The 27,772-nt window shown below is 41.1% G+C and overlaps 3 protein-coding genes across 3 annotated transcripts in view; 1 reads left to right on the forward strand and 2 right to left on the reverse strand.

Annotated features, from left to right (window-relative positions):
• Positions 1-7,189, forward strand: part of LOC119734413 (cytosolic Fe-S cluster assembly factor nubp1-A-like) — a 44,267-nt gene extending 37,078 nt beyond the window's left edge. Inside the window, exons 8-10 of the mRNA XM_038207911.1 lie at positions 5,803-5,905; positions 6,068-6,151; positions 7,096-7,189. Coding sequence (XP_038063839.1) covers positions 5,803-5,905; positions 6,068-6,151; positions 7,096-7,154 — 246 coding nt within the window. The 3' untranslated portion in view covers positions 7,155-7,189. The remainder of the gene's footprint in view (positions 1-5,802; positions 5,906-6,067; positions 6,152-7,095) is intronic.
• On the reverse strand, positions 238-3,728 carry LOC119734414. The gene is made up of 2 exons (XM_038207912.1): positions 3,502-3,728; positions 238-2,088 (listed from the first exon to the last, which is right to left on the reverse strand). Exons 1-2 carry the CDS (start codon positions 3,700-3,702, stop codon positions 367-369), a joined length of 1,923 nt encoding a protein of 640 aa, XP_038063840.1. The 5' UTR covers positions 3,703-3,728; the 3' UTR covers positions 238-366.
• A 5,227-nt stretch (positions 7,190-12,416) lies between the features above and the next one.
• Positions 12,417-27,772, reverse strand: part of LOC119734543 (multidrug resistance-associated protein 1-like) — a 36,821-nt gene continuing 21,465 nt past the window's right edge. The window contains exons 16-25 of the mRNA XM_038208080.1: positions 26,909-27,122; positions 24,372-24,682; positions 22,804-23,003; positions 21,970-22,096; positions 21,472-21,573; positions 20,527-20,673; positions 19,474-19,632; positions 17,245-17,411; positions 16,057-16,251; positions 12,417-13,039 (exon numbers count right to left, since the gene is read on the reverse strand). Coding sequence (XP_038064008.1) covers positions 12,931-13,039; positions 16,057-16,251; positions 17,245-17,411; positions 19,474-19,632; positions 20,527-20,673; positions 21,472-21,573; positions 21,970-22,096; positions 22,804-23,003; positions 24,372-24,682; positions 26,909-27,122 — 1,731 coding nt within the window. The 3' untranslated portion in view covers positions 12,417-12,930. The remainder of the gene's footprint in view (positions 13,040-16,056; positions 16,252-17,244; positions 17,412-19,473; positions 19,633-20,526; positions 20,674-21,471; positions 21,574-21,969; positions 22,097-22,803; positions 23,004-24,371; positions 24,683-26,908; positions 27,123-27,772) is intronic.

Here is a 27,772-nt window from a genome sequence, read left to right on the forward strand (position 1 = left end):
GCGTCACTCTTTGGTACTCCATAGGAACCTGTAAACTCCTTAGTGATGGGTGTAAGGGTGCATGGCAAGATTAAGACACATTTTTAGACATATCAATACCCCTGGTACTTTGAAAGTTAAAAAAATAAAAAATAAAAAGTCTGATTTAAATTTTTTAAATAATCTGATTTGAATCAAATAAATCCGACTTTTTTGGATAAAAAAAAAGAAAAAAAATCAAATAAATCGCCAACCTGCTTCCAGTAATATGGATGGTGCAATTAAAGTTAAATGAGTATGTACAGATGCACGATTAAAGTCTGAATGTTCTTCTTGATGATTGGCATGGTTTGACGCTCCATCAGAATGCGCGAGATATACCACAGCTTAGCGGTCAGAAGGCAAGTACCATTCCAGTGCCCTCTCTAGACCAGACGGAGAGGTAAGGCTCCTGGCATTCACTCGATTCTTGAACGGCACCAGTTTGTTGAGTTCCTCCCGGAAGTCACGCATCTGCAGCCCTTCACACTTCATGGCCTCCTTGAGAAACGGGATGTGGTCCAGCTCTGGGAAATGGAAGCCCCCGGCCATCATGTTTGCCCGTAGGTATGCACAAAACCAGTGAGTGTTGTTGAAATACTCTATGCGGTATCTGAGGGTTCCTGGACCGGAAATCTCCTTCCCCGTGTCATCTTTGCTGAAGGCCATCGGACTGGAGAGCGCCTTCCCTGTGTCATCTTTGCATAGCTGCATTGTTGTCTTGATGGAATTGTTGATATCTCTCCCAGTGTGTCTCTCCAATCCGCTTGCCTCTGGCATCCATATGCTCCAATTCGTAGTCTCGGTAACTAGCGTGGCATTCTTATTGTTTGGATTCAGCAGTGGCCTGAGAGTTTGGAGAAGCTTGCGGAATTCGAAAAAGTCAGCCAGGTTGGCTGTGAAGATGCGGTCAAATTTGGCCATTTTCAGAGCCTGGTGATCATGTGGGATTTCAAAGCAGCAGGAAACCAGCATGTGTATGTGGAGCCTACCTTGGCTTAGGAGGGTTGATGTTTTCTGAAGCTGCTGTGCCACATATTTGTGGTACATGACGGTGGCTGAAGTTGTTTCACCTGCACTACACTCCTGCACTTGCAGGCTGTCCCAAGCTTTGAAAGGTGTGTTACTGTTATGAATACAGTACACAAAATTCTCAGTGACTAACAAATGTCCATCTATATTTTGACGTATTCTTGCTGTGAGAGTTGGGTTGTCAAATGGCAGACTTCCAATCGGGGTGTCTTGAGCAAGAAATAGGCCATGTTGGAACCACGTCTTTAAGCTCTCGGCTTCCTTAGGTGAGAGCCTTTCAAAGTAGATCTTTAATTCATGTTGGAAGGAGGGAACCTGTGTCAGGACGAACTGTCTTCGCTTCGTGAGGTTCACCGAGGAGCTTCTGATGCGTTGGCACTCGAGGGAGTACCAGCCTTTCCAGACATAGCGAAGTTTGGTAACGTCCTCATCGGTGATGGACACACACCCCTTGGTGGCTTCCGAAATTCCCCTGGCATCAGCTTGGATGAGTTTCTTCAGGCTGGTCTTGGTCAGGTCGTAGTCACTCTTGGAGATGTGCAGGGAGTACCAGAGTGTGGCTAGGCTGGTGGCAATGCCTTCCCTGTCTTCGTGCTGAATCAGCATGTAAAGGAAAAGTACATTCCTGGCCATGACGTAAGGGTCCGAGTCATTGAGCACAATATGAACTTTTCCCTGGTACTCTGCAGGCAAGGAGGCAGCTGTCAGTACTGTGTGTCGCAGATCTCCACACCCTGCTGAGAAGATGTAGAAGTCACACATTGTCTCCTCCTCACTGATTCCGTCTGCCCATTCGTTCTGCTCAAGCTGAAGGAAATCGCATGCCATCGTGGTGCCAAAGTAATAAGGGGGAACTAGGAACATGTCCCGCATGCTGTAGTCACCATCCTGTCTCGAAAGATCAGCACAATCTTCAGTCATTTGATGAGAAAGATCAGCGATCATTGCTTGGACGTCTTGGCATACCTCTTTATGGGCTGCCCAGCTCTTCCGTTGGCATGTGCCATTGCAGTACCATGCGTTGTTGCATCCTGCGCACTGGGAAGATCAGAAAACACAGGGTAATTAGAATCTGACTGCAAACAGAGACTGTTTGCAAACAGAGACTGTGCTGTAGAGGTCATACAAATGGTAGATATTCATCATGTAGACAAATGTAGAAAATATGGAAAGTTGATAATTTTCATGTACAATTTGTGCATGCATTCCACCACAGGTTCAAAACAACTGGACAGAGCACAACAATGAAAACATTCAAACGGCAAACTCATTGTGTTTGCGTTCATTCTGATTTCCTCACTTCCGTAGTTTGTTTCTCTGTAGTAAAATGCTTTTTGTTGTGTAAATTCCAAAATGCTTAAATGTCTTTGGGTACCCTATTAGGTTATGCTGTCATCATGCTGTTTTTGTGTTTCAACCCTAATGTCCTAAGGGCTCTTTGGGGGTCAAGGACCAAATACCACAGAATACTACATGGGTTGTGTACACTTTACAGAAAGAAATGCATACTACAGGTTTCTTCTACTCAGTAGTATTTTGTTGCTTTGAGTGCGGTTAGGGTTTTAAGCATTCCTCACTTCCGTAGTTTGTCTGTCTGTAGTGGCATGGTTTTTGTCTAAGTACTGATCACTTATCACTAGCAATTATTCAAAGTTTGACCTTATCTCGCTTGTAATTTGATACCTGGTGACATCATGATGATGTCACAAACTTGTTCACGCCTTCAAACCAGGGTTCAAGTTCAAAGTAGGGTCTATTATTTCATGAACAGTTTGAAAAAAAACTTTTGTTCTTGATTTTAGGCTTCTGTTTGCGTTTTGAATTCACCTAACTTTGACCTTCCTGTAACCCAGAAAGGAAAGGTCAAGCAACTTCACGTACATGACAAAAAAATATTTTTTTATTCAGTGATCTATCCGATTACAAAATATGAACATGATTGATTATTTTGTTGAAGAGTTATAAGTGAAAGGTGTTGGTCACGTTTTCAACTAAAATTGTTGGAATTTGATACCAGATGATGTCATCACGACATCAGAACAATATGCACCACTCAGGATCAGGGTCAATAGGCCTATATCTTCATAATTACAAGTTTATACAATAAACCATTTAGGAGAAAATCCGCAAGTATTGTCCAGAAAAAGAAAAGGATGAATTGAAAGATTAATTTGGATCATTTTAAATGGTGATCGGGTTGTGCCCGATCACATAATTAAATGTATTTTCCATAATTTTTCCCAAATTTATAAAATTCTTTTTCAAACTCCAACATGGATAATGCAGAATTGCAACATCTGCAATAACATTTTTACTTTTTCCCATAATGTACACATGTACATGTAGGGATAAAACAGGAATTAGATCACCAACAGCAGCTATGTATGTATTGTGTATGGCTCTAACTGCCTGAATTTGGAGAGCTGGGCTTACTAGTTCAAGTCAACTCACCGGTTTCATTTCCCCCGTTTTCTTGCAATAACTGCAACTTTTGGGCCCAAACATCTGGCACTCCACGGCACCATGCCTGACCCTGTCTTGTCTTTGGCACTGATCACTGCAGTACTTGGCCTGTGGGCAACGATCACATGTCACCAGACTCTCTGGCAGGGGTTTCATACAGCGCCAACAGTTGCCTGGTTTGACATCCATAGTTTCCACCAGTCAGCTGTAAATTATCAGTTAATTTGAAATGTTTTAGAAAGAGACAAATACATGTACATTCATAGGTGGGTCTTTTAATAAGCAGCTGCTGGCATTGTGATAAATAAGACAATATTTTTCAGTCATTCAATGCAAAATCCGGTTGGTTGTCAGGTGACTGACACAAATTTGCTAGAACCTCTGTTTAAAAAATGCTTTGTTGCTCCCAGTTCAAGTGTGTATATCGAGATGATCCTGTGGGGAAAAAAACCAGCCCTGCCTCCTCTCTCCAATTCTCAGTTGTTGTTTTTTATCTCATTCTCAAAACGACCCTTTCTTTCATTTTCAAAACAACCCTTTCTTTCATTTTTGATACAACGCTTCCATCGGAAAGTGGTAAAAAGAATGCCATATACATATAGTTAAAGAAAAGCCCACATTTTTCGCTGTTTTAGCCCTGAATGGCATTCCATTGAGGAAATTCATACTCTATTCATTTTTTGTTATAGACACATACATGTAAGGGGGTTTGTGTTTACTGTTTGCTTTAAAGACCAACAAAAATGATGTGTTTCCTATTACAAAAAAAATAAGGGGGGGGGGGGAATGGGCAAAATTTGTTTTGGGATTGTTTTTTTTGTGCTCAAATTTTTTTAAATGGATTTGTAACAGTTAAGATGTGAATCAACTCTTCATTCTGCATTGGCTGTGTTGGTATACATGGGCTTCCCTGCCTGTAAATGGGTGGTTGGGGGGGGGTCTAACCTAAGGCATGCAAAAGGCACGCCCTGCTTACCGGGTCCGGCGGCATGCCCCTGGACAATTTAGAAAGCTATTCCTGCATTCATTCTAAGACAATTTAGAGAATAAATTGAGGAATTTCAGCATTCCATTTATTATTTTGGCCCCTTTTTACTGGTATAACATTAGTCAGTGGCTACTGATCCGCTACTGAGGTAGACTAAAGAAGCCCCACCTATTTTCGCTTGAATTATATATTATTGTGCAATTTTCCGTAAACTGGAAGTTTACTCACCTTTATGACTCTTTGACAGCCTTCCAGAACTCGCCTCCTATGGTGAACTTGTACTAAATGGCAGCTGCTATATATGTACTTATAAATGCAAGGTTTAAGAGACGTAAAACATGGAGAACTTGCACGTTGATTGCCTGACAAGTTCCCTGAAGAATAAGATTTGTTTCCTGAACAGAGCAGCGTGAACCTAGTACATCTATTTATAACACGGGGCTGTGTATTTCTCATCCAAAAAATTCCAGTCATGAGAAATAACTGTTTTCCCTTTTCAGCTACTGGAATGTGTGGGTGTGCGTGTACTTACATTTTTGTACATGTACATGGTCATATGGGGAACCAGGAACAAATGGTAACAATAGGGACAATGGTACCCCATAACTCAGTCTTTAGAAATTTCAGTACTCCATATTAGGAAATGCTAATGCTATGTAGTTTGAGATTTCAATAGGAACAAGGGGTATGTGTTTGTGGGTGAGGCTGTGTGTGCAGTGACGTGGAAAGGAAATAGCATTTAAAAAAAAAAAAAAAGGCGAGGAAAGTACCGCTATGCGCCAACCTGACTTCCCCCACGCTATGCCAACCTGTCTGTGTGTACAGACAAGATCAAAATGATTATGCTGATAGCATTGGGAAAGGCAAACTTTGGTCACTTAAAGAAAGCTCGCATTCTATAGCTCGGTTCAAAGACAGACCCACGTAGTAAAGTTGTGCTTTAAACAATTATGTCACTCATGGCGGTATCACATGTCACATTGTACAGTCAACTGTTTAGAAATCTACATATCTATTTTGGCCGAAACTTGATACATAGAAGGCAATATAATGACAATGTTAAATATATAAGTGATGTCATCATACTTCATTACACATTTTTTTTCATGGATTTTTTGAGCATTAAATATTGAGAATTCTTTCATTATAAAGAGGAAACATTGTTTTGTTTGATGCTCTACATGGTGTGCTAACATCTCCCAGTTTTCACTTGCCACCGTGCAAGGCCTTAGATCAAAATAAGGAGGGTAAATTCTTGCACAGCTGCTGAATATATATTGTATGGCTTTTGTTTGTTTCAGAATGAGTCACAGATCTTCCCTCCAACAACTGGTGGAGCCGAGAAAATGGCCGACGATCTCAAGATACCATTCCTAGGAAAGCTGCCCCTGGATCCAAGAATAGGTAACGAGTACAGAAAAGCTAAATGATAAAACCCCCAAGAGTGGAGGTTCTTTGTATCACATGGTTCTTTGTATTTACACATTGAAGTAAATTACAAATGCAGTTGATTACAATGAGTTTTTAAAACCTAAACTAACTGATTCCTTCGGTCTGGTTCCCTAGGTAAATGCTGTGATGAGGGAACATCCTTCTTTGAGGAGGTACCAGACTCCCCTGCGACACAATCTTACCTGTCAATCATTAGCAGTGAGTAGACCACGCCCAGTTTTCAAGCATGTAAAATTTTCAATATGTGGTTGTAGGATTTGAATTACATGTACACAATTCGTCAGTCGCACCACAAAGTGACATACCATGTGTACAAATTCCATAGATGATACCGCACTTCATGGTGCATCCGAGGAATTGTTTATAATCCCAGAGTCTTATATAGCGCACGTACCGGTATCTACCTACAATTAAGTACTCAAGGCGCTGGTAATGATGTCTATTTTTAAAGACAGGTCAACAAAGTTTTATGAGAAACATGAGCCCCATTATGTAGCAACTTAAAAGAGAATACAAGATGCTGCGGCGCATATTGCAGCCAGGCCAGAAACACACTTTCTTGTTTTAATATACTCCCCGAGGACAATGCTTTGTGTTTCCCTTTGTCGCTGTAATATAACACTCTTCAATAGACTAGGCACACAAACCTGCTACAGAGGAACGTTTTGAACAAAAGACCCAACTCACGAGGACTGAAAGGATCTGTTGTTCTCCCTTTGTGTGTCTGTCCTCGGGGGTTATGTAAATGTAGAACAAGTACACCTGGGCAAACCCTTCTCTTAGCGATAAGTGTTACTGGGTTCTTTAACGTGCATTACACAACACACGGGACCTACGGCTTTACGTCCCATCCGAAGGACGAAGCAATAGGGGTAAAGTGCCTTGCTCAAGAGCACAAGGACCATGATCTCCGTCAGGATTCGAACCCATGTACCATGGCACACGAGTCAAACACCGTAACCATTGGACCACAGCCCCCCACATTTTCACAGCAATTTCAAGAAAAAAGTATGCGTCCATCTCGTAATACTTGAAGCTGTTGTTCGTAGTGGTATGGTGGTACTTCAAGATTCTGACTGCTCTTGAGGTTTGCTTCGAAGTCACAGGAATTAACATTTGTTTATTTGTTTTTCATTTTGCAGAACTGAGAAAATACTGTCAAAAGGACGGCCAGACCGAAAGTTCCATGGATTGCTCATAGCTTGGTGAAAACACAAGAACTTCAGTGTATTGCAATTTTTTTTTGTTATTTGGAAATAATTTCAACTCGGGCAAAAGATGGTCAGTGAATGTTCCCCACGGAGTAAATATATTAGCATGGCAGGCAAAAACGTTGATCACGAGTGCGGAAGGTATCACTATGTGTAGAACAGACTCTATTCTCGAGAATCGCCTTCTGCCCGTTCCCAAGTGAACAGCGCACTCCGGATGCTGATTATGACCGCGGGAGTGCATGCCAAGTGTACTGGTCCAGACTGGGACCTGGAGTGCTCTGAAACGTGCAAAACTAAATCAGGCCAACTTTACTCACTCTTTAGCCAGCAAATTTCTCCAAAAATTCCATTGGGCTAAGAAAAGGTCCTCAGTATTTCACCAACTCTGGCCAAGTTCGCACAAGGACTATAGTTAACCATAGTTCGACTAACGCTTGCCCGAACTCTGCCTAGTCGACGGTGGTTGACTACGCTAGTCGACTATTTGGAACCAGCCTACTGGGGTTGGTTGCTTCGCTGGTAACCAATAGCCGCGCGCATTCATAACGCCAGCAGAGAGCCAGGATCCAGAAGTTTTGCGACGACATTTTGACCAGCGTTTGACTAGAGACGTTCGCACGTTGCTATCAGTGCGCAGGCGTAAGGTACGTCACAAATCAACCACTAGTCGACTAATGGTCCTTGCCCGAACTTGGCCCAAGTTTGCAGACTGGATTCAATTTTTAAAGGAGACTTTCTTTTTTTGGCACATGAAAGGGAAGTCAAGGGATTTCAAAATGAGGCTACAGACTAGACTGGTACATGGCCAACCATGGTCCAACTGTTTGAAAAGACTGACCTCTTCATTCAGCGTCATTAGTCTGGTGGCCGACTCTAGAGAAATATGTAGTAAATTGAGACTAGCTCCCTTTTCATGCCACATGTTTCTGAAATTCTTTTGGTTGATTGATGCAGTACTGAAGCGGTGTTGGACTGGTTGTTTCAGGTGCCAGTGGATTTTCTTGTATTGCATGTTTTCAATACCTTAAGTTTTGGGACTCTCATAGTCATACGCAGTATTAAGAATCCCAAAATTTCGGACTAGTTCTGGTCATGCCAACAACAATCCTCACAATGTTCATGTTGTTTGATTCTTCTGATGATAAATACAATATGCACGGTGATAACCTTGGCCAAGTACAAGCTCCGGCTTTCTGCCAGCCACGGCTATTCATCGCATTTATTTTTGTAAAGTCTGTGTAAAGTCTGTGAATTGAAATGCTTATTATTATAATAATTACGATGAATAGAAATAAATGAAATCAAATCAAATCAAACCCCGATATGCCAGTTTGTTGCAGTTTTTTCTTATCTGGGAAAAAGAATACGTGGAAATGTCCACATGAAGAGAAGGTTCTTTAGGCGATGAGGAATTTGCAAGGCATTTAAGACTGACTGTTGGAATATTTGAATGTGTATTGGCACAAATCTATGATAATAATAATAATAATAATGGGTTCTATATAGCGCTTTTACCTAAGATCAAAAGAACTTTATTAATATCATTATTACCCCTGCCCATTGAAACATTCCAAATACAATCTCACAGGTACCAATGTACTCCTGGGTAGGGACTCTGGGGAGAAGCAAAGAGTGACAAAGTACCTTGCCCAAGGGCACACGCACCATAACCCCCAGGCTGGACTCGAACCCACAACCCGCAGAATTACAGCAGACCACAAATTCAATGCCCCAGACCACGAGGCCACGGCACTCCAATTTACAACATATGACCTACTTGTCGGCCATCATGAGAACGGGCTTTTGAACAGGCCCTGAGAATTGAAAAAGACCCCCCTACCTGCTGTTAATAGAAACAAAGATACTACTCATGGAAGTATAAAGTGCTGAAAAAAAAAATTCACATTAACAGCAGTCTAGAAGAACGTGAGCTTCAATATACTCACTCAAAATCTATTACAACTTGAGCCTTTTTTTGACAGACGTCAATGCACAAATAAAATTTGCAAACACTTTATGCTCAATGTGTGCAATTTCAGTTATTTATTAATGATCCTTTTCATTCCTTTCATAAATGCAAAAAATTATTACATATTTGGACATTAATTGGCGATAAAGTGGGTATATGCAGCAAGTATATTTAGTACAAAAGCAAAGTCCAAAATGAATATTTAAAAATATTTCTTAGGTTTTTTGTAATTTATATTCTAACATACCATAACCTATGCTACATCCTTGTTATTAGTACCAATAAATATCTTCTACAAGTATTTTACTACGTAATTACACTATTTCTACTAAAAATTGCATTTTCAAAAAAAAAATAGGAATGTGCGTGGTGAAAAGGGTGTAATAAGGTCTTAAACTTTTACCCGAATGTATTAAAAAGCTACACCATTACTAGTAGTACTACTAAACTCATATTTGAAGAATAAAATGGGACTGAGTGTTGTGTAAGGATGCATTTCAGTCTTGCTAATTTTTAGAAATAGAGTGGTATAAAATTTCAGGAAAAAAAATAAAATAAAAAATAAAACCAAATTTCCAACAAAAGTCACATTTTTTAAACAAAATGCAAATCTTGTAAAAGTTCTATTCATTTTCCCTCATGCAATGATCTAGGCCGGTAGGCAACATCCTTGTTAATAATACATAGTGATATCTTGCTAAACAAGTATTTCTATTAAAAAGAAAAATACCATACAGAATATAGTTCAGCCAAAATGTGAGGTAGAATGGGCCTTGACGACCAATGACCAAGTTGTTCCTGAGCGTATAACAACACTACACTATTTTCACTAAAATGGCTATTAAAAGGAGGATACATTTCAGTCTGGATAATTTTTGAAAATAGAGTGCAATAAAGTATAATATATAATACTTAGAAGAAAAAAAAAATTCCCAACAAGGCCTCACCAGTGATCACAATTACAATCAAATTTTACATCTTATAAAAATCGGTCCTCATACATGCCAAAATGTAGGCTAGGTCACATTCTTGTTATTACATGTAATAAACATTGACATATTGCAAAACAAGTATTTCTATAAAATATACTATATATACGTCAGCCAAAAGTGAGGAAGAATACATGTAGGCCTTGAACTTGTACCCCAAAAATATACCAAAAACAAATGAACTATTTCTATACTTGCATGAAATTTTGTATCAATAGGAATGTCCATTGTGTGAAGACGTAATTAAAGGGAATATACAACATTTGCTTTTGCTGTCATTTTCAGAAATGGATGGATTTTTTTTGGGGGGGGGGGGTAGTATTTTATAGCAATATTGTTACACTGACCTGTTTAAAGATTTGGGTTTATAGATGCTTGAAAAAAAACAAGAAAAAAAATGCTGTTCTTGTAGTCTGGTTCCCGACCCTACTTCAGACAAAACGGAACAATTTATAGACATCAGGAAATTGTTAGGTCAGGGAACCAGACTAGCTGGCTTGCACCCATTCAAAGATGTGTTACCGATTGCAAACAAAATGTGGATGAACTACATTTGGTAAATTGGGGGCTGTATTACAAAACAGTCAGTTTTTTCCCAACGATGGTCAGCTGACCATCATTGGAAATTGATACAAAAATTTGTTTGCAAATGTTGTATATTGCCTTTAAAGGGAATGTACAACATTTGCTTTTGCTGCAATTTTCAGAAATAAATGGATTTGGAGGATTAGCATGTTATAGCAAAAATTGTTAAACTGACTTGTTTCACGTTTTGGGCTTGTAGATGATGGAAAAACCAAGAAAACCAATCATGTTCTTGTAGTCTGGTTCCCTGACCCCATTTAAGATTAAACAGAGCAATTTATAGACTGGGAAAATTGTAGGGTCAGAGAATCAGTCTTGTCAAACAGTTGCAAAGTAAATGCGGAATAACTAAATATGAAAAATTAGGAGCAGTTTTTGAAAAAAAGCCAGTTTTCTCCAACGCTGGTCAGCCGACCAGCGTTGAAAAATACAAGTTTTCTTGAAAATGTCAGCTCACCAGGAGCCACGATTTTAATGGATGCTTTGGACTGTCATTCCCTAACAATATAGTGAGATATTTCGTGATAATTTGATCATTTCTTTTTTGATGTTTGCAAATGTTGTATTTTCCCTTTAAGTCTGAATAACTTTTTAGAAATACAGTACTTTAAAATTTCAAAAGCAGGTTAAGGCACATCTTGTCCAATTTCTGCTGCGTATTACCGACTACGAATAAAATTATTTCAGATACATAAAGCACCAAACCTACACCTTAAATGTGTGGCCCTTTTTATCGCGTACAAGTAAAAGTGCTGTTAACGTTTGGTCTAAAATCTTCTAAAAATCAGGCATTCCTGGTAAAAGATTTCCTTTTGTGTACAAGTAAAAGTGCCGTTAGTATACAGTGTTCCAATGAGATATTTCCAAATAAAATAAAAATCAACAATTTGTAACCGTTTTTTTTTTCATAACATATAAAGAACCTATCATCATAGGTTTTGCACTTCAACAAAACCAAATTAAAAACAAAGATATTTTCAACAAATTGCAACCGTTTGTGTGGCCTTTGTCACTTTATAAAGTTTCATAAAATATAGATGAACCTATAGATGATCATAGGTTTTGTGCATTAACTAGTCAAACTTGACAAAAACCAGTGTTGTAGTATGGACTCTCCTCAGTGTCCAACTTGAGTTTTGATATCAAAATTGCTTGAGTTACGGTGAGCCACATGTTCGTACGTGACTCAAAAACACTCAAGTCCTTAAAAATTGAAGAGAAATGAGTGCAGTGACTATGTACAGGGTGAGTAAAAATAAAAAGGAACCCAAATGTTGGGACCATTGAATTAAGGAAGTTCTGCATGTAGCATTTTCAAAATCTGGGACATGGAAGCCCAATTCATAAGCTTTCTTTTAGTACAAGAATCATTCAAATCACTCGTGTACTTTTCAAGTTACGGAATTTTAAACACAACCTCCGTTTTAAGGTCCTGTCCACGGATCGCAAAAGAAGTTCAGTGTTCTTTCAGCAAAACGAAAACACATCACAAAGGGATGTGTGTGAGTTGTTTTCGTTTTGCTGAAAGAACGCACACCTTTTCTGTGATCTGTGGACAGAGCCTTCAAACGGTGGTTGTGTCTAAAATTCCGTAACTTGAAAAGTACATGAGTGATTTGAATGATTCTTGTACTAAAAAAAAAGCTTATGAATTGGGCTTGCATATCCTAGATTTTGAAAATGCTACATGCAGAACTTCCCTAAAACAATGGTCCCAACATTTGGGTTTCGTGTTTTTTGACTCATCCTGAATATCATTTCACAAACTTAACATTAAGTTAAAGTCATGACAGCTGGCTTGTGCTTGTGAATATTCATTATGTCATGGAACCCGGCCTCGTAATGACTATCAGTACATAAGTGAGCATCCCTGAAACAGTCTGTACAACACTAGCAACGACAAAGTTAGATCAGCTTCTTTCTAAAAATATAGACCAAGCCTCAGTTTTGTAATACAACAGTAAAAAGAATGATCTGAACCCATTAGCAACCGTATTATACAGTGTTATCATTCACTGACATTCCATCAAACCACAGGCTTTCAAGCAGACCCAAGTGAAAAAGTACAAGAACAGTTGGACATGTTGCACTTGCATCGTGGTTATAGAAATTCTTTGCTGTAGCAACAACTTATCATAGCTCCTTGATGCATCATAAGTCCTACCATGGATCGTTGGTCTCGACCGGTTTCTTGCATGAAAATGACACCACGGTTTCTTGTCATGCCAAGCCAGCGTCTCTGGCCATCTTGTAGAAGATACCGCCAGCCTGCAGGAGTTGCGTAGGCTCATCAAACTCGGCTATCTCACCCCCGTCCAGCACCAGTATCCTGCCAAAAGAGAAAGTACTGCATAATATTTCAACGTATTTGTGAAATTTGAACCTTTGTAGAAATGTGCACAAACTGCCAATGGGAGACTTTTGAGACGTTGGTGGCAGCAAACACACCGGTCTTTTTTCAATTGTTTGCGTCATGTTTAAAGCTAGAGTCCATCATTTGCAGCCATCCAAAAAGTAACTGGCGTAATTATTGTTGAAAAACAAACTTGGTTGAAAGATAGTAAGGGAACTAAACTCCCTGTGAAATTATTCTTTCTGGGAAGCTGTCATTTTGAAGTAATCAACGAAAGAAGGCATTTCCAACGGTGATTCTTAAGAAGCACCGTAGGAAAATTTAAATTAGTAGTTCGTTTTGTTATTCAGCGCAGCGCGCACAAGTATTGGAACGACGCACATGCGCGCGCGGTTGTTGTCATTCGTCGGATCAGTGTGCGACGTCGCGCATAGCTGCAATTCAAAACAATTCAAAACATGATTCCGTAACTTTTGATTTGAAATTGAGATCTTAGAATGCTGTTTTTCTCGGAATGTACAGCTGAAGCTGAGCTGAAACTTCATCAGGTTAGTTGCTCAGTATCCTTCATTAGATTTTGAACTCTTTTGTTGCTTCAAACGAACAAAATGCACAAATTACAAATGATGGACTGTAGCTTTAAGCTGAAGCGCGCATGCTCAATATGACACAAACAATGGAAACAGGACCGGTGTGTTTGCTGCCACCAACGTCTCCCATTGAGGAATTCACATGATGTCACAGGTCAGTGGTCACCCATGCGCCAGCTATATCAGCCTCGACTCCAGGGGCGCGTGCTCGTTCCTTACACTAACCCCTGGCTGTGATGATGACGCTGAATGGCTATTCACAGCGTACTGCGCTCGCGCTTGCGTGCCTAGCTTTGCACGTATCGTCACGTACGAAAAAAAAATTACGATTCAAAAGTCGCGATGCCTGTACGATATGGATTATGTCAGCCGCGTTTTTCACTAAAAAAAAACCCTGTATCTGTGGTTGTAAAGGCACGAAAGGGGTACGTACATTTAATACAAATCTTTGCTAATTACCACAACATCCAAACGTTGTGTTTGAAAGGATTGATTCTTCAAAATCACAACTTTTAACATTTTAAAGATGGCGTCGGCACGTAAAACGGATAAACTGCAGCCCTAATTATAATGTACCGTATTTTGGCACATTTAAATTACACAATTCCAGGGGTTACGATCGCGCAAGGCATGATAGGAAACAATATGGCGCTGCAAGATCGTACCCACGGGGCACGAGGTTGCCGCTATATGGACCTCTACGGTTGAAGACTAGTAAATAAACTGCCATAGTTCCCAGTGATGAATATGCCTTCGTCTGAAATTCATAAAAAATATTCACAACCCTCCAAGGTGTTTGAGACACGCATCAAATTAAAGCTTATTCCATCATATTTCATTTTCTGTTCAATGTTTGGGGGGTTAACCATTGACTTTTGGGAGAAAAATCAAAAATCGGAACTACCGCAGAACATGCATGTTACGCATAATGCAATGTACATGTACTGAATGATCGATCGATCAAGCACGTTAGACGTCCAACATGGCGGATCTTGCACCGTTCACGTGATAATGTCACGTGGATGCAAAACCTCAATTCTGAGACTTTTGAACAAAAACACTATTTTATCCTGTAGTCAGTTTGGCCTTGCCGGGATTCTGGACCTGTTGAATCTTCTCGCATGCAAGGGCGGATCCAGGGGGGGGGGGGGCCCAAAGGGGGCCATGGCCCCCCCCCCCAAACGAAACCAATTTTTTTTTTTTTTATGTGACATTGCAAAAAAGGCAGGCAATGAGTACACCACCATCTTTTCCTCAAAAAAACATTGGTTAAAGTGGCCAGAAATTGCCTCAGATTGCACCACAGAGCATCTAGAATCCAAAAATGTTTCGGGGCCCTTAAGCGGGCCCCGAACCCCACGCCGTAATTTTTTGGACCCACTTTTTTGGAGGACCAAAATTTTTTTGGGCCCCCCCCAAAACTGTGTTCTGGATCCGCCCTTGCTCGCATGTTTCTCACTTTGAGAAAAGTTGCATGTTGTTGTGTTGAAAAGGGTTTTTAGACCAAACCTGGAGGGCATAGTTTATGGAAAAGACGATTGCACATGTTGCACAGCACATGTGTTTATAGTGTGTGTGTGCAGATTGTTCAAAACAGCACTGCGTCTTGACCTCCAGATTCCGACCATACAGCGGGTGCCTTCTATCAGGTCTTCGGTAACCCGTTGTATCACACACAAAAACATGGCAGCAAATTGACCAATCAGCAGCTTAGGCTGAACTTTTGCTTGAAATAACGTCACAATTTGGCTGTTGCCGGAGGTCTCATAAAATTTTAACGCACACATATAAACAGACGTTTACAGAGCACACGGGCCTGCTCTGTTAAAGGGAATGTACATCATTGGCTTTTGTTGTAATTTTCAGAAATGAACTTATTTGAGGGGTTAGTATAATAGATCAAATATTGTTTAATTGACATGTTTTAAGTTTTGTGTTCGAAAATGCTTGAAAAACCACGAAAAACAAAAATGTTTAAGTAGTCTGGTTCCCTGACTCCACTAAAGATAAAATTGATCAATTTATAAAAATTGAAGGTAAGGAAACCAGTCTAGCTGGCCTGCACCCGTTCATGAACATGTAACCAATAGCAAACAAAATTTGGACTGAAAAAAACTGTAAATTTGGAGCAGTAGTTGAAAAATAGTTAGGTTTTTCCAACGGAGGTCGGCCGACCACCGTTGGAAATATATACAAAAATACCATTTTCTTGAAAATGACTTGACACCAGGTGCCATAATTTTACAGGATGCTTTAGACTGTCATTTATCAACATCCTAGTAAGGTATTTCGTAAAAACTGGTAGTTTTATTCTTCGATGTTTGCAAATGTTGTATATTCCCTTTAATGGATGATAATCAGACTACCCAGAGCGTCAGGGCCAAGCCAATATCCTCAGCCTACCTCGTGCTGTCCATGATGGTGTTGAGTCTGTGCGCTATGGTGATGACCGTGCAATCAGCAAACTCGGTGCGTATCGTGGCCTGGATGAGATCGTCTGTTTCTAGATCCACGGCAGCCGTGGCCTCATCCAGGACAAGAATCTTGGTCTTGCGGAGCAAGGCGCGAGCCAGGCAGATCAGCTGCCGCTGTCCAAGGCTGGAAAATAAGACAAGACAAGACAAGCTCAATAAAGCTGTCTGAGAGGGCACCAGATTCTATTAAATTGATTCTATTAAATTGATTAAATTGACTTTTTATTCACTGGAAGTCTTTTCATGCATCTGGGCCCAATTTGATAGCGCTTGCTTATCAGTTTATAGCAGAAAAGTTGTGCTTACTGAAGCAGAAAATCATTCAATTCAATTCAATTCAATTCATTTATTGTCCATTTAAAAGATAAAAATGGAAAATTTACATGTCTAAACATTGATGATGAAAGCTCCAAAACAGAACACTTAAAAATACAGTTATAATGATTAAACTAGATTTACACATACAATTTTACAGCGAAAAAAAATGTATTAAAAATTTTAAGATAAACCGTCAAAAATAGACAAAAGGCCTTAAAACCTTCAAACCATTCAAGTGTAACCAAACCAACAAAGAAATTAAAACCGAGTAACCAACAGATCACCCGCGCCCCTATCGCTGCATTGACCCCCTTTCCATTGATTAGAACACAAAATTATCTTACAACATTTTAAACTGTATAGAGACTGATGAAAGATAAGTTAAACACACATTAAGAACCAATCAAAAACACCACATTCGCCAAAACTGCCCAAACCACCGCCGCCCCCACAAGCCTCAGGATAAAAATAATCAGTAAAAACACATTAAGAATCATTACAGACTCTTACTGACAAAGGCACAAATGAATTAAGATAGCGTGTGGTCCTACATTGGATGCTTCGGAGTCTTTTCCCTGACCTCATGAAATAATAATAATGGTGCAAGGGATGCTGCTGTTTAAGCACTACTTCATAGCGTGGATGTGCTAACGGTTGCACGCGCATGGGCCTTTAGGGAATTTAAGCCCTGGTTATCAGTTATTCCTCAATCCCACAAAATCCTCCATAACCTAAAGGAATTTGAAGGATCTGACTGGGTTAGAATTAAAACGACAGCAATTACAACCAACCAACTGACCTGAGGTTGTCCCCTCCCTCCGTGCACTCGTACTCCAGCTTCTTCGACAGTCGCGACACAAATGCGTGCAGGTGAGAGTGTCGCAGGGCATCCCACAATTCCTCATCCGAATACTGACCAAAGGGGTCAAGGTTCATGCGCAGGGTACCAGCGAACAGCACCGGGTCCTGTTGGAGGCAAATAAAAATGATGCCCTGTACTAGCATGAACAGTAAAACTTGTGTACGAATATTGACCTTTCTTTTGTTACAGAACCCTTTTGAATGCGCTGACACAAGGGCATAAATGTAAGTCGTGGTTGGCAACAGACTTTGCCAAAAATTGCATATTAATACTCTCGTTATGTAAGAAAGAGGTGTTTTTATTAAAATAATCAATTAAAGCATTTATTGATTATTTTGTATTTTCAACAATTCAATGATATGTTTTTATGTATTAATCATTATCATCATCATCTAGCGGTTGCAACCGAGATCTCTTTCACAACGTCACGCTAGGTGTCTTTATCCCTCATTATGTACGGAAGGTCTTCAATTTCACATTGAGTGTCTCTGCCAATCACATCAATGTAGTTGAAAGGTCTTCGTCCTCTGTTAGGGCATGTATTTATAACTATTCTTTGTTTTTGCAACGTTGGCCTTCCATAGTTTTGCCAACCTGGGTTGGCAAAGAAAGGTCTATAGTACAAATATTTGATTGCTAACAAAAACGGAGTTCAAAGGGACTCAAACGCATTGCTGCCGTACGTCTAGTGCTATGAGTTTTGTGCACAATCAGAATAACATTATTTCGCACCATCACGAACCAAACAGTGCACACACCAAATACGTCCATGGAGGTCGTGCGAATGGTCACCAAGCACCATTATTCTGTCTGCACCGAGTCCATAGTAAAGCTAGGACGTCTGACTTCGTCTTCAGGCTCCAGTTTTGTAAATGTAAGGATCCTGCAGCCGATTTCATGAAACACCCCATAACTTACGCGATAGCCGACAATCGATTCCATGAAACTTTGAGTAGCCTGTGAGCTGAATTCGGGCGATTCACAATGCAGTGCGCCACCAAGAGTTTGCCACGGAGAGTTAGTTTTTCCCAGTGCATTGTGGGGGATGGTCGACAAATTCGCAGCGCGGGACATTTGAAATTGTTAGTTTTTCCGGCCAGAGAGTTTGTAAAAGTATGATTCGAATTTATGTTTGCCCTCATCTTTTCTTTTTTTATCAATATGGAGTTTTTTGTAAGGCGGCAGAACGCTATGCCCCAATCTATAACAAATTAGCTCAAGTTTTCTACTGACACTCGTTCAAATGGGCCATGCTTTGTCGACCGTCAACTTGAAAACTGCCCTCACCATGGCAAACTCTTGGTGGCGCACTGCATTGTGAATTGCTCGTATTGGGACTGGATGGCCTATGATGGACTTGTGATGATGCTCTGGTCGCCATCAGTCTCCTGATGATGGTGTTCTGTTCATCATCAGTTTCCTGATGACGAACAGAGCACACTGTTCGAAACGTCGAGTTAAACCAACTGGTTCTTCTCAGAAACCACACAACTCACAAAAAGATATCATTCACAGGGTGTTACCGCAAACCTCCCATTAACTGGGGCACGTTTTGGCGCTGGGACCGTAAACATGTTTCTGGTTCGCGGCCGTTTCGGCGCTTCGGTTACACTGAAATGACGTCATTGTTGCGACCAAAGTTGAACCGAGATTTCCGGTCGGTTCACTTATGTTTCAAGATGGCGGAAAGGCAAACAAGCTTAGCAGACGACGTTACCTTTTACAATAAATGGGGTTTAAATAGTGGGTTTTTACCTTCAATTTGTACGAAAGTTGATACAGAATATCAGGCCTACTCTTTTTAGAACTTTAGGGAAACGCTATAAAAAACCTCCCACTTTTGCTTTGAATGTTATTGTTAATCATATCCGGTCGCCGCGTGATTTGTTGGGGGGTTGTGTGCAGTCACGTAGGCAGTAACATGACGTCATGAACAATTTGGTCAGTCGTTTTCGCGGTGCACAGGAAACATGTTTCAGGTCACGGCTGTGACGTCAGAAACATGTTCCAGTTCAAGGGCCGCCAAAACGTGCTCCTGGTCAAGTCCACCACGCAAACCTTTTTGTCTCATTTACTTGGGATGGCATGCGACCTATCAAAAGAACCTCGACTACAACATTGCCAGATAAGCACTAAAAAGCAATCATCAGCTCCCCCTGATCTTACCTGTGGAATGATAGTGATGCGTGATCTGAGATCGTGTAGTCCAATGGTTGAGATGTCCACGTCGTCTATCCTGATGGAGCCGCCAGCAGCTTCCAGGATTCGGAACAAGGACAGCGTCAGGGAGGACTTCCCGGCCCCGGTCCTTCCCACGATGCCGATCTGTGGGGAAGGGTCAATTGTTACACGCCACAGGCATCACTCATTTTCTCAAACTTTTATCCGAAATCAGACTGATTGAATCTGGGAGAACGACACTATCAGTGTAGACGATGTGACATTTGTTTACAAAATAGGGTTTTTGTGGTTACGTGATGCCAATTTTCAGCAAATAGTTCACTTCTGCACTGCATGTCTATGTTTGGAAAGGTGAATGGTTTAAAAGTGTTGACATATACCGTTGAACGTGGGCCAAATCACATGAAAAACACGCCTTAGGCCAAAAAAAAAAGTCTCCGGTTTCTGGTATGCGCGCGCGTCGCCGTAGCCATGCGCGTCGGCAAAATGAAAAAGTTTTTTTTTTCAATACAAGATGATGTCTCAAAACCGCCAAACTCACTGGTTTGACTGGAATCCTGCTGCTGCTGCACAATTTTCACGTGTTTTTAGATTGGGTCATGATCGAGAATAAGCTTTATGTGGCCTCTCTGGACTCCCATATATTTGCACTAAGTTTAGTCGGGCACCATTTGCAGTCATCAGCCGACATTTGAAGCCAAAAAAAAAAAAAAAAAACAGGTTAAAAAAAAAAAAAAAGCCGCGTCGCCGCACCACTTTTGGGGCAAGCTCCATACCAGAAACCAGAGACTTTTTTTTTGTGGCCTTACAGTTTGGGTTGCCTGGTGGTTGCGGTCAGCATGATGTCACAGGGCACACGGTCGATAGAAAGAATGCATCTTCCAAACCCTTCATCCAATTTTCAGACTTTTTGAAATGGACAATATAATCATCCCATATCAATAAGGTGCCGAGTCCTGGTTTTTATTTTTGGTTTGGGGCTTAATAAATGTCCTCAGAGTGTGATCACGTTTTCCACTCAATCTCAGACCGACCAACCTTCTCTTTGGCCTTGAAGACACAGGAGATTTGCCTGAGTGCGAGGTCCAGTCCGACCCGATAGCGCACGCAGTAGTCGTCCATCTCCACGCGGCCCCTAGCAGGCCAGTTCTTGTCTGGTCTGTTGTCTTCAACTATAGCTGTTGCCTGCACAGAGAAAACAAGAAACGAGAGCTTCTATTTGGACAAAGGCTCAGAAAAGGTATTAACCAGTTCGTGCTGGAGGCCATGTATGTATACCTGCAGAAGTTTTGCGGTATTCGGAACGGATGACAGATTACATGGAGCGAAGTCAGTAATATCTGTCAGCCACCGGCTCGCAGCGAGCGAGGCTGGAAATATGAGTGTGCTGCCCGAGGGTGATGGCTTCAACCCGCCTGGCTCGAGTTCGAGTGAAAAGTAATCCCACACCTCGTTCCGTTCTGGTCAAAATAATCCCAGCGTGAACTGGTTAACAGCGCACTCTCTCCTTCTTAGCTGTCAAAAACATCAGGTGTAAGTGCTTCTAGCAGCTTTCCGAGTTAGGGCCTGTAAACTCGGAAAAACTACAGTACTTCTAGCAGTACACTCTAATCTTGTTAATCCCTTTGTCAACAAACTGGCCCGTTATCAGATACTGCTGCTAATCCCCTGCACCTGTCAATATCAGCTGTGTGACAGCACATGTGGCCTTATTACACTAAGTGTTAGGGATTATAAAGCCACTGTTTGGACAAAGGATTAAGACAGATTAGAGGGCTGGCCAGTTTACAGTTAGAGTGACTGTTTTCACTCAGAAGTTTCTAGTGGAGGTTACTCGCAATGAAATGTCAACAACAGACTAGTACAATACAGAGAGAAGTGTCCTTTTAAGCCCAACTCTCTCAGAATTTCAAAATCCGCTCCTGAATGTTGCCTTTGCTTTTATGTTTTTCGAAGTCCAGTCATTTCCGCATTCATCCTTACCTCCGTTTTGACGCGTGTGTATTCCGTGATGCGTTCCACAGCAACAATATTGGCTTCCAGATCGCATGTGACGTGTACGAGCCATGTCAACGCTCCAGTTATCTACATCAAACATATCAAAGATAAGAACAAGGAATTACTTCTAACACACTATTATTACATCGCCTTAAAAGAAATTCTGGATTTCGCCAAAATCCAAAGACTGTGCAGTAACCCGATAGGCACATTCTTTGCATTTGTGTGTGTACTGTCAGTGGTATTGGAGGCCTTGAGGTTGCAGCTTGTACGAGAACTTTTTGATTCCACATTTACACCATTTTGTTTTCCTTTTTGGGTGTTTTGTTTTTCCAGATACAATGGTTCAAATCTCTAAGTTTGAGTAAGCCAGAATTGGTTAGGGCTAGGATTCAAATTTCAAGGAAAAAAGAAATTTGGTACAGGTTTTTAAACTTGGTCATTCTCATCTTAAGTCAGAAAAGAAAAAAAGTTGACTTTTACCAGTAATGCGTAGGATACGGACAGACCCACAATGCCTGAGCTGATGTAGTCTCGACCAATCACGGCAAAGAGTGCGGCAAAGAAGACCAGCAAGTTGCCCAGGAACTCCAGACGCAGTGACATCCATCTGGGGGAGGTTTGTAAAAATGGGCGAATACAAATTCCAGTTAGGCCATAAACAATCTTCAAACAGACGTGTTTAGTCAAGCACCAGTGAATTACAACTCAATCATGAGTCAGACCTGATGTCAAGTAAAAAAAATAAACAGAGGAGGAACAATAACGCGGGAAATGCCGTTGTCTCAGTACGATCACTTCAAGTGAAGCTTCATAATTTTAACCCATACTATGTAACAATCATTTGTCAAAGGGTGCATTCAATTAGCTTATCAGGTTGACTCGGGTAAAGGCAGACGGGTTAGCCACCAAAGCCCTACTAATCGAACGCTCAAAACGCAGGCCGTCATGATCCTCACGTGATGTCCGCAGCCATTGACATAACACCCTTTTTAGAGTGAGTCTTACTTTGAGATTTTCTTCTTTTCCGCAAAATGTAACATAGTTGGGCTGGAGTTATAGCCGCTAAAGTCGCAAAGAGCTCAATAGATATTTACATTTAGACTTCAAATAAAGTTGCTTTTTGGGGTCCACTTGAGATTTCTGCTGTTGGCCGCCATATTTGTCTGTTTCTTGGAATGAACAACGCATGTGTGTGACGTATTTCCACCACTGACTCTGCACCATGAGCAGGGTCTGAGGTGGCTGACCCGGGTGAGCCCCGAGAATGACTTCAGAGCTAATCCAATGGCACGGGGCTAAATCGACCTGGTTTACCTGTTGGACACTATGTTGGGATAGTACGTCAACTGGTTGTTGTCGACCAGATGCTCGTTGTGATGGATGAAGCGCTCGGAGCGGCGGTAGGCGCGGATGGAACTGGTTCCGGCAATGGTCTCCGAGAAGTGGGAATAGATGGGGGATCTGGTCACGGACTCCAGCCGCTTCAGCTGCCGCGATGTGGCAATGTAGAATCTCTGTTTAAAGTCAGAACAAAACACGAGAATATTCAACTTTGCAAAGAAAATGGCATTTCTTTTACAGTTTAAAAGGTATTGCAAAACTTGCAGTGTTTCTATTCAACTCTAAACACTCCTTATGTTCCCTGCAAGAAATTATAACTCAATGACCCACAAATTTGTGTGTAAAGACAAATCAAAAGATAATTCTCCCGAAGACGGTCAGAGCATACTGACCGGAACGTCGAGTTTATACCTCTGGTTCTTTTCAGAACCATTATTTTAGTTGAGAAATTATTCGTACATGGTGTTTCCGCAAACCTTTCATTATTTAGTATCTCCACCATGCAAAGCCTCAAATCTTACTGATAATTTGTTTGTTTTATCTATACAGCTGTTGCGGTTCAAATGCTGACACAGCCAATTGTTGAAAGGAATGCTTGAGAAGTCTTCAAAAATAATAAGTTACAATTATTTTTAAGAGGCTTCTTGCCCTATTTCACTTTTAGTCTCCGAAACGTACAGAGGCATGCAGGCAGGCAGGCACGATTTGACCCGGGATTAACAAGATACCAATCCACTGCACATGCCCGCAACAGCCTGTGCACCCAGTCGTAATTTACTATACTCCCGAGGACAATGCAGTGTGTCCCTTTGTCCTTGTGTTTTACTATACTCCCGAGGACAATGCTGTGTGTTCCCCTTTGTCCTTGTGTTTTACTTTACTCCCGAGGACAATGCAGTTTTTCCCTTTGTCCTTGTGTTTTACTATACTCCCGAGGACAATGCAGTGTGTTTCCCTTTGTCCTTGTGTTTTACTATACTCCCGAGGACAATGCTGTGTGTTCCCCTTTGTCCTTGTGTTTTATTTTACTCCCGAGGACAATGCAGTGTGTTTCCCTTTGTCCTTGTGTTTTACTATACTCCCGAGGACAATGCAGTGTGTTTCCCCTTGTCCTTGTGTTTTACTTTACTCCCGAGGACAATGCAGTGTGTTTCCCTTTGTCCTTGTGTTTTACTATACTCCCGAGGACAATGCTGTGTGTTCCCCTTTGTCCCTGTGATATAACACTCTCCCATAGACTAAGCACGTAACCATACCATAGAGGACCGTTTTCAACACAAGACGCAACGCCCGTGGACACAAAGGATCTTTTGTTCTCCCTTTGTCCCTTTGTCGGGGAGTATGTAGTACATGTACGCCTGGGCCTATTCTGTGTCACACTGCATGTTCCGAATGCACAGCTCATACATAAATGCACTCATGTGGAACTTTGGTAGGATTGCACAACCACGGCTTTCAATGTATTGTTACCAGGTCGAAAAGACAAATGAAAATAATCCTACAAGCTTCTATAAACAGGTGCTATTCCAAGCAAACTTCACCTGGACTAAGAAGTACACAATTATTGTCGGCACGACGATGGCGCAAAACACGGGAGTGCTCCAGGTGATGATGATCAAGGTGGCTATGATTCGGATGGAGGCCGCTAGGTACGCGGCCAGGTTGTTGGGGATGACGTCATCGATGGTATGGGTGTCCTTACTGAAGCGGTTCAGGATCCGGCCCATGGGGGTGGTGTCAAAGAAGGACATGGGGGCGCGGAGGACGTTGCAGAGCAGGTGCTGGTAGAGGGAGCGGGCAGCTCGGAGGACACCGAAGGATAAGGTGAAGGAGGCTAGCAGCAACATGATGCCTGGAACGAACAAAAAAAGGAAGCTTTTTTGATTTTTAAATGACTGTCTAAGGCCAAAAAAAAAAAAAAGTCTCCGGTTTCTGGTATGGAGCTTGCCCAAAAAGTGGTGCGGTGACGCGGCTTTTTTTTTTTTTTTACCTGATTTTTTTGCTTCAAATGTCGGCTGATGACTGCAAATGGTGCCCGACTAAACTTAGTGCAAATATATGGGAGTCCAGAGAGGCCACATAAAGCTTATTGTCGACCATAACCCAATCTAAAAGCACGTTAAAATTGTGCAGCAGCAGGATTCCAATCAAACCAGTGAGTTTGGTGGTTTTGAGACATCATCTTTCATTGAAAAAAACCTTTTTCATTTTGCCGACGCGCATGGCTACGGCGACGCGTGCGCATACCAGAAACCGGAGACTTTTTTTTTGGCCTAAAAAAATACGGATTCAATTATCTGGGTTGTAATCTAGTCTGGGGAGGGGGGGGGGGGTGATAATGGCACAACTGTTTTGTTATATCATGGCATGATTTTTTTATAAATTTAATGAGTCTTTAAGATGAAACAATATGATGATAAAAATCATCGTATTGTGGAGTGTCATGGCCGAGCAGTTAAGAGCACCAGACTCAAGCTCTGCTGTTTCTGATCAGCAGAGTGTGGGTTCGAGTCCCGGTCTTGACACTTGTGTCCTTAAGCAAGACACTAAACCATTATTGCTTCGTCCTTCGGATGGGATGTAAAGCCGTAGGTCCCGTGTGTTGTGTAATGCATGTTAAAGAACCCAGTAACACTTGTCGCTAAAGAGAAGGGGTTTGCCCCGGTGTTTCTGGCAGTGGCTGCTTAATGCGCCGCAGCAGTTTGAAAATCCTTATCAGGTGCTACATAAAACGGGTCTGATATTTCAAATACTTCATTTACCTGTCTTCAAATTAAATTCGTATTAATTAGCGCCTTGAGTACCTAATTGTTGGTAGATATGTGCGCTACATGTATATAAGACTCGGTATTATTTTTTTTATTATAAAACTGTCATTTTTGTAAAGACATGACGTTTTTTTCCCAGTTTTTATTCCCCTATGAATTTTGATTGAGCAGTCTAAATCTTTGGTCTTCGATAATTTGCCAAGCAAATGGATCCATGTTGACGCGTGCATGCCCCAGGTAACATCACCAACAATGTGCGCAGGGTCTATTCTAGCTGTGTTGTACAAGGCAGCAAGGATTAAAAAATTATTAAAAGTCTTGAGAAAGATGAAAGTTGATGTTCCCAGGTAACATGAGGTGATGTACTCCGTGGATTTCCTCAGTAAGTCCACAGAGCTAGGACCCAAGGAGTCAGAACTCTTGGGCAATTTACATTTCGACCATTAACTATCCAATCCCTCGAGAATGTCCATAGCTAAAGCACTGTAACCACAAGCCTGGACCATTCATTGTGTGACTGCAAGCGGCCTTTGAACACGATGATTGCCGCCGCCTTTTTAGTTGGTAACCGACAACCTCCCTATATGCTGCAAAATGAGTCTGTCACATCGCTGCTCTTTTTTGAAAAATACATTTTACGACAAAATGGGTTTTAAAAACTGCGCAGTTATTAGATGTGAGTTATGAATTCGAGTTATTGATGTGCAGTTGTTGGTCCTTGAAAGCGCTACGTGTCCCTGTAATTTGAAGATAAATTGGAGTTTTTTTCCAGATAAGTTATCATGTCTTTTCAGACATTTTAATTGGCAATATATCATTTATGAAATGTGATTTTTGGGAAATTTCACAACTTTTCATACTAAAGGTATAGAGCATTTTGTTCGTCATGAAATGATTGTTTCAGTGATGTTGACCACATTGATTTAGAGTATAATCTCGGAAGTAGTCTGAAGGGCCTTATAGCTTTAAGGTGTAATCTGCAACTTTGTGAGCATCATCTGTTGCATAAAAATGTCCATAAATGTGAAATCTGTTTCGGTTTTCCATGTAGTCTGCTTTTCATTTTGAAAATTCCCCACAAACCTTTTTGCCACCATTGTCTGAGAAGTTACTAAGTAATTTGTACAGTTTGTAACTGGTACCCGATCCCATAACCTGGAACCGGTTCCTGACATCAACGGTCGGGTACTTGGGTACCAGGTAACAATGCACACCCGTAAAGACATTTTGACAAACGTCAACATTTCTTGACAAATAAAATTGTACCAAATAATACCATGGAATAACAAAACCGCTTGATATGGACATACCTTGTGCGACCCCCAGCGCACCATACACCCCCAGGTAACGGTCTCGCACCTCCGCAGGCTGTGTGCCGTTGATTGGAGTCTCATTACTCCACTTGCTCAGCCAGACATTGGACAGAACCGAGGCAAGATTGAACAGGACAAAGAACAGAATGACGAACATGAAGACTACGGTACTCAGAGCATTGATGTAGGCTTTGAAGACCGCCAACTGGACCTGAATTGGACAAAAAAATGCATAAGACAAGAAACACAATAAATGGGGCCACTTATCTACCGTCACGTTAGCAGGTTTTTCCAACAGTTGTGATTTTTTTGGTTCAATACCTGAAACCACCAAAGAAGAATTTCAACACATGAATGGACATGCAACCTTTTGCTTAAGATGCTTTGAGTTGATTACTTATACTGCTTTTTGACATTATCCTCAAATTTCCATCAAAAAGTGGACGGAAAACTTAGGTAACTTTTTCCGTCCATTTTTGATGGAAATTTGAGGGTGATTTTAAAAATTAAAAAAGAAAGAAAGAAATGATTCAACACATATTACATGTATTATAAGCATACATGTACATGTCCATTCACATTTCAAAAACTTTTTGGTTGGTTTCAGGTACGGTAAAAAGAAAAAAATACAACCATTTGAAAACTGCTAACGTGACGACTGCAAAGTGGCCCCCTTTATTGTGTATCTTGTTATAACGCTTTTCACAAAACGACTGAACCGAGTCCTTAATGAGAGCACGTGGGTTAGAAGTAAACCATTCAAAAAGGACCAAAAAAAGTTTGTACGCCAAATTTCCACTGTGCAATAATGATACGAAACCACAACTTTTCAAAGTATCAGTTCAGTTGTGTGTTAATCTA

The sequence above is a fragment of the Patiria miniata genome, unplaced genomic scaffold, assembly GCF_015706575.1.
Source record: "Patiria miniata isolate m_02_andy unplaced genomic scaffold, ASM1570657v1 HiC_scaffold_27, whole genome shotgun sequence".
NCBI classification, from domain to species: Eukaryota; Metazoa; Echinodermata; class Asteroidea; order Valvatida; family Asterinidae; genus Patiria; species Patiria miniata.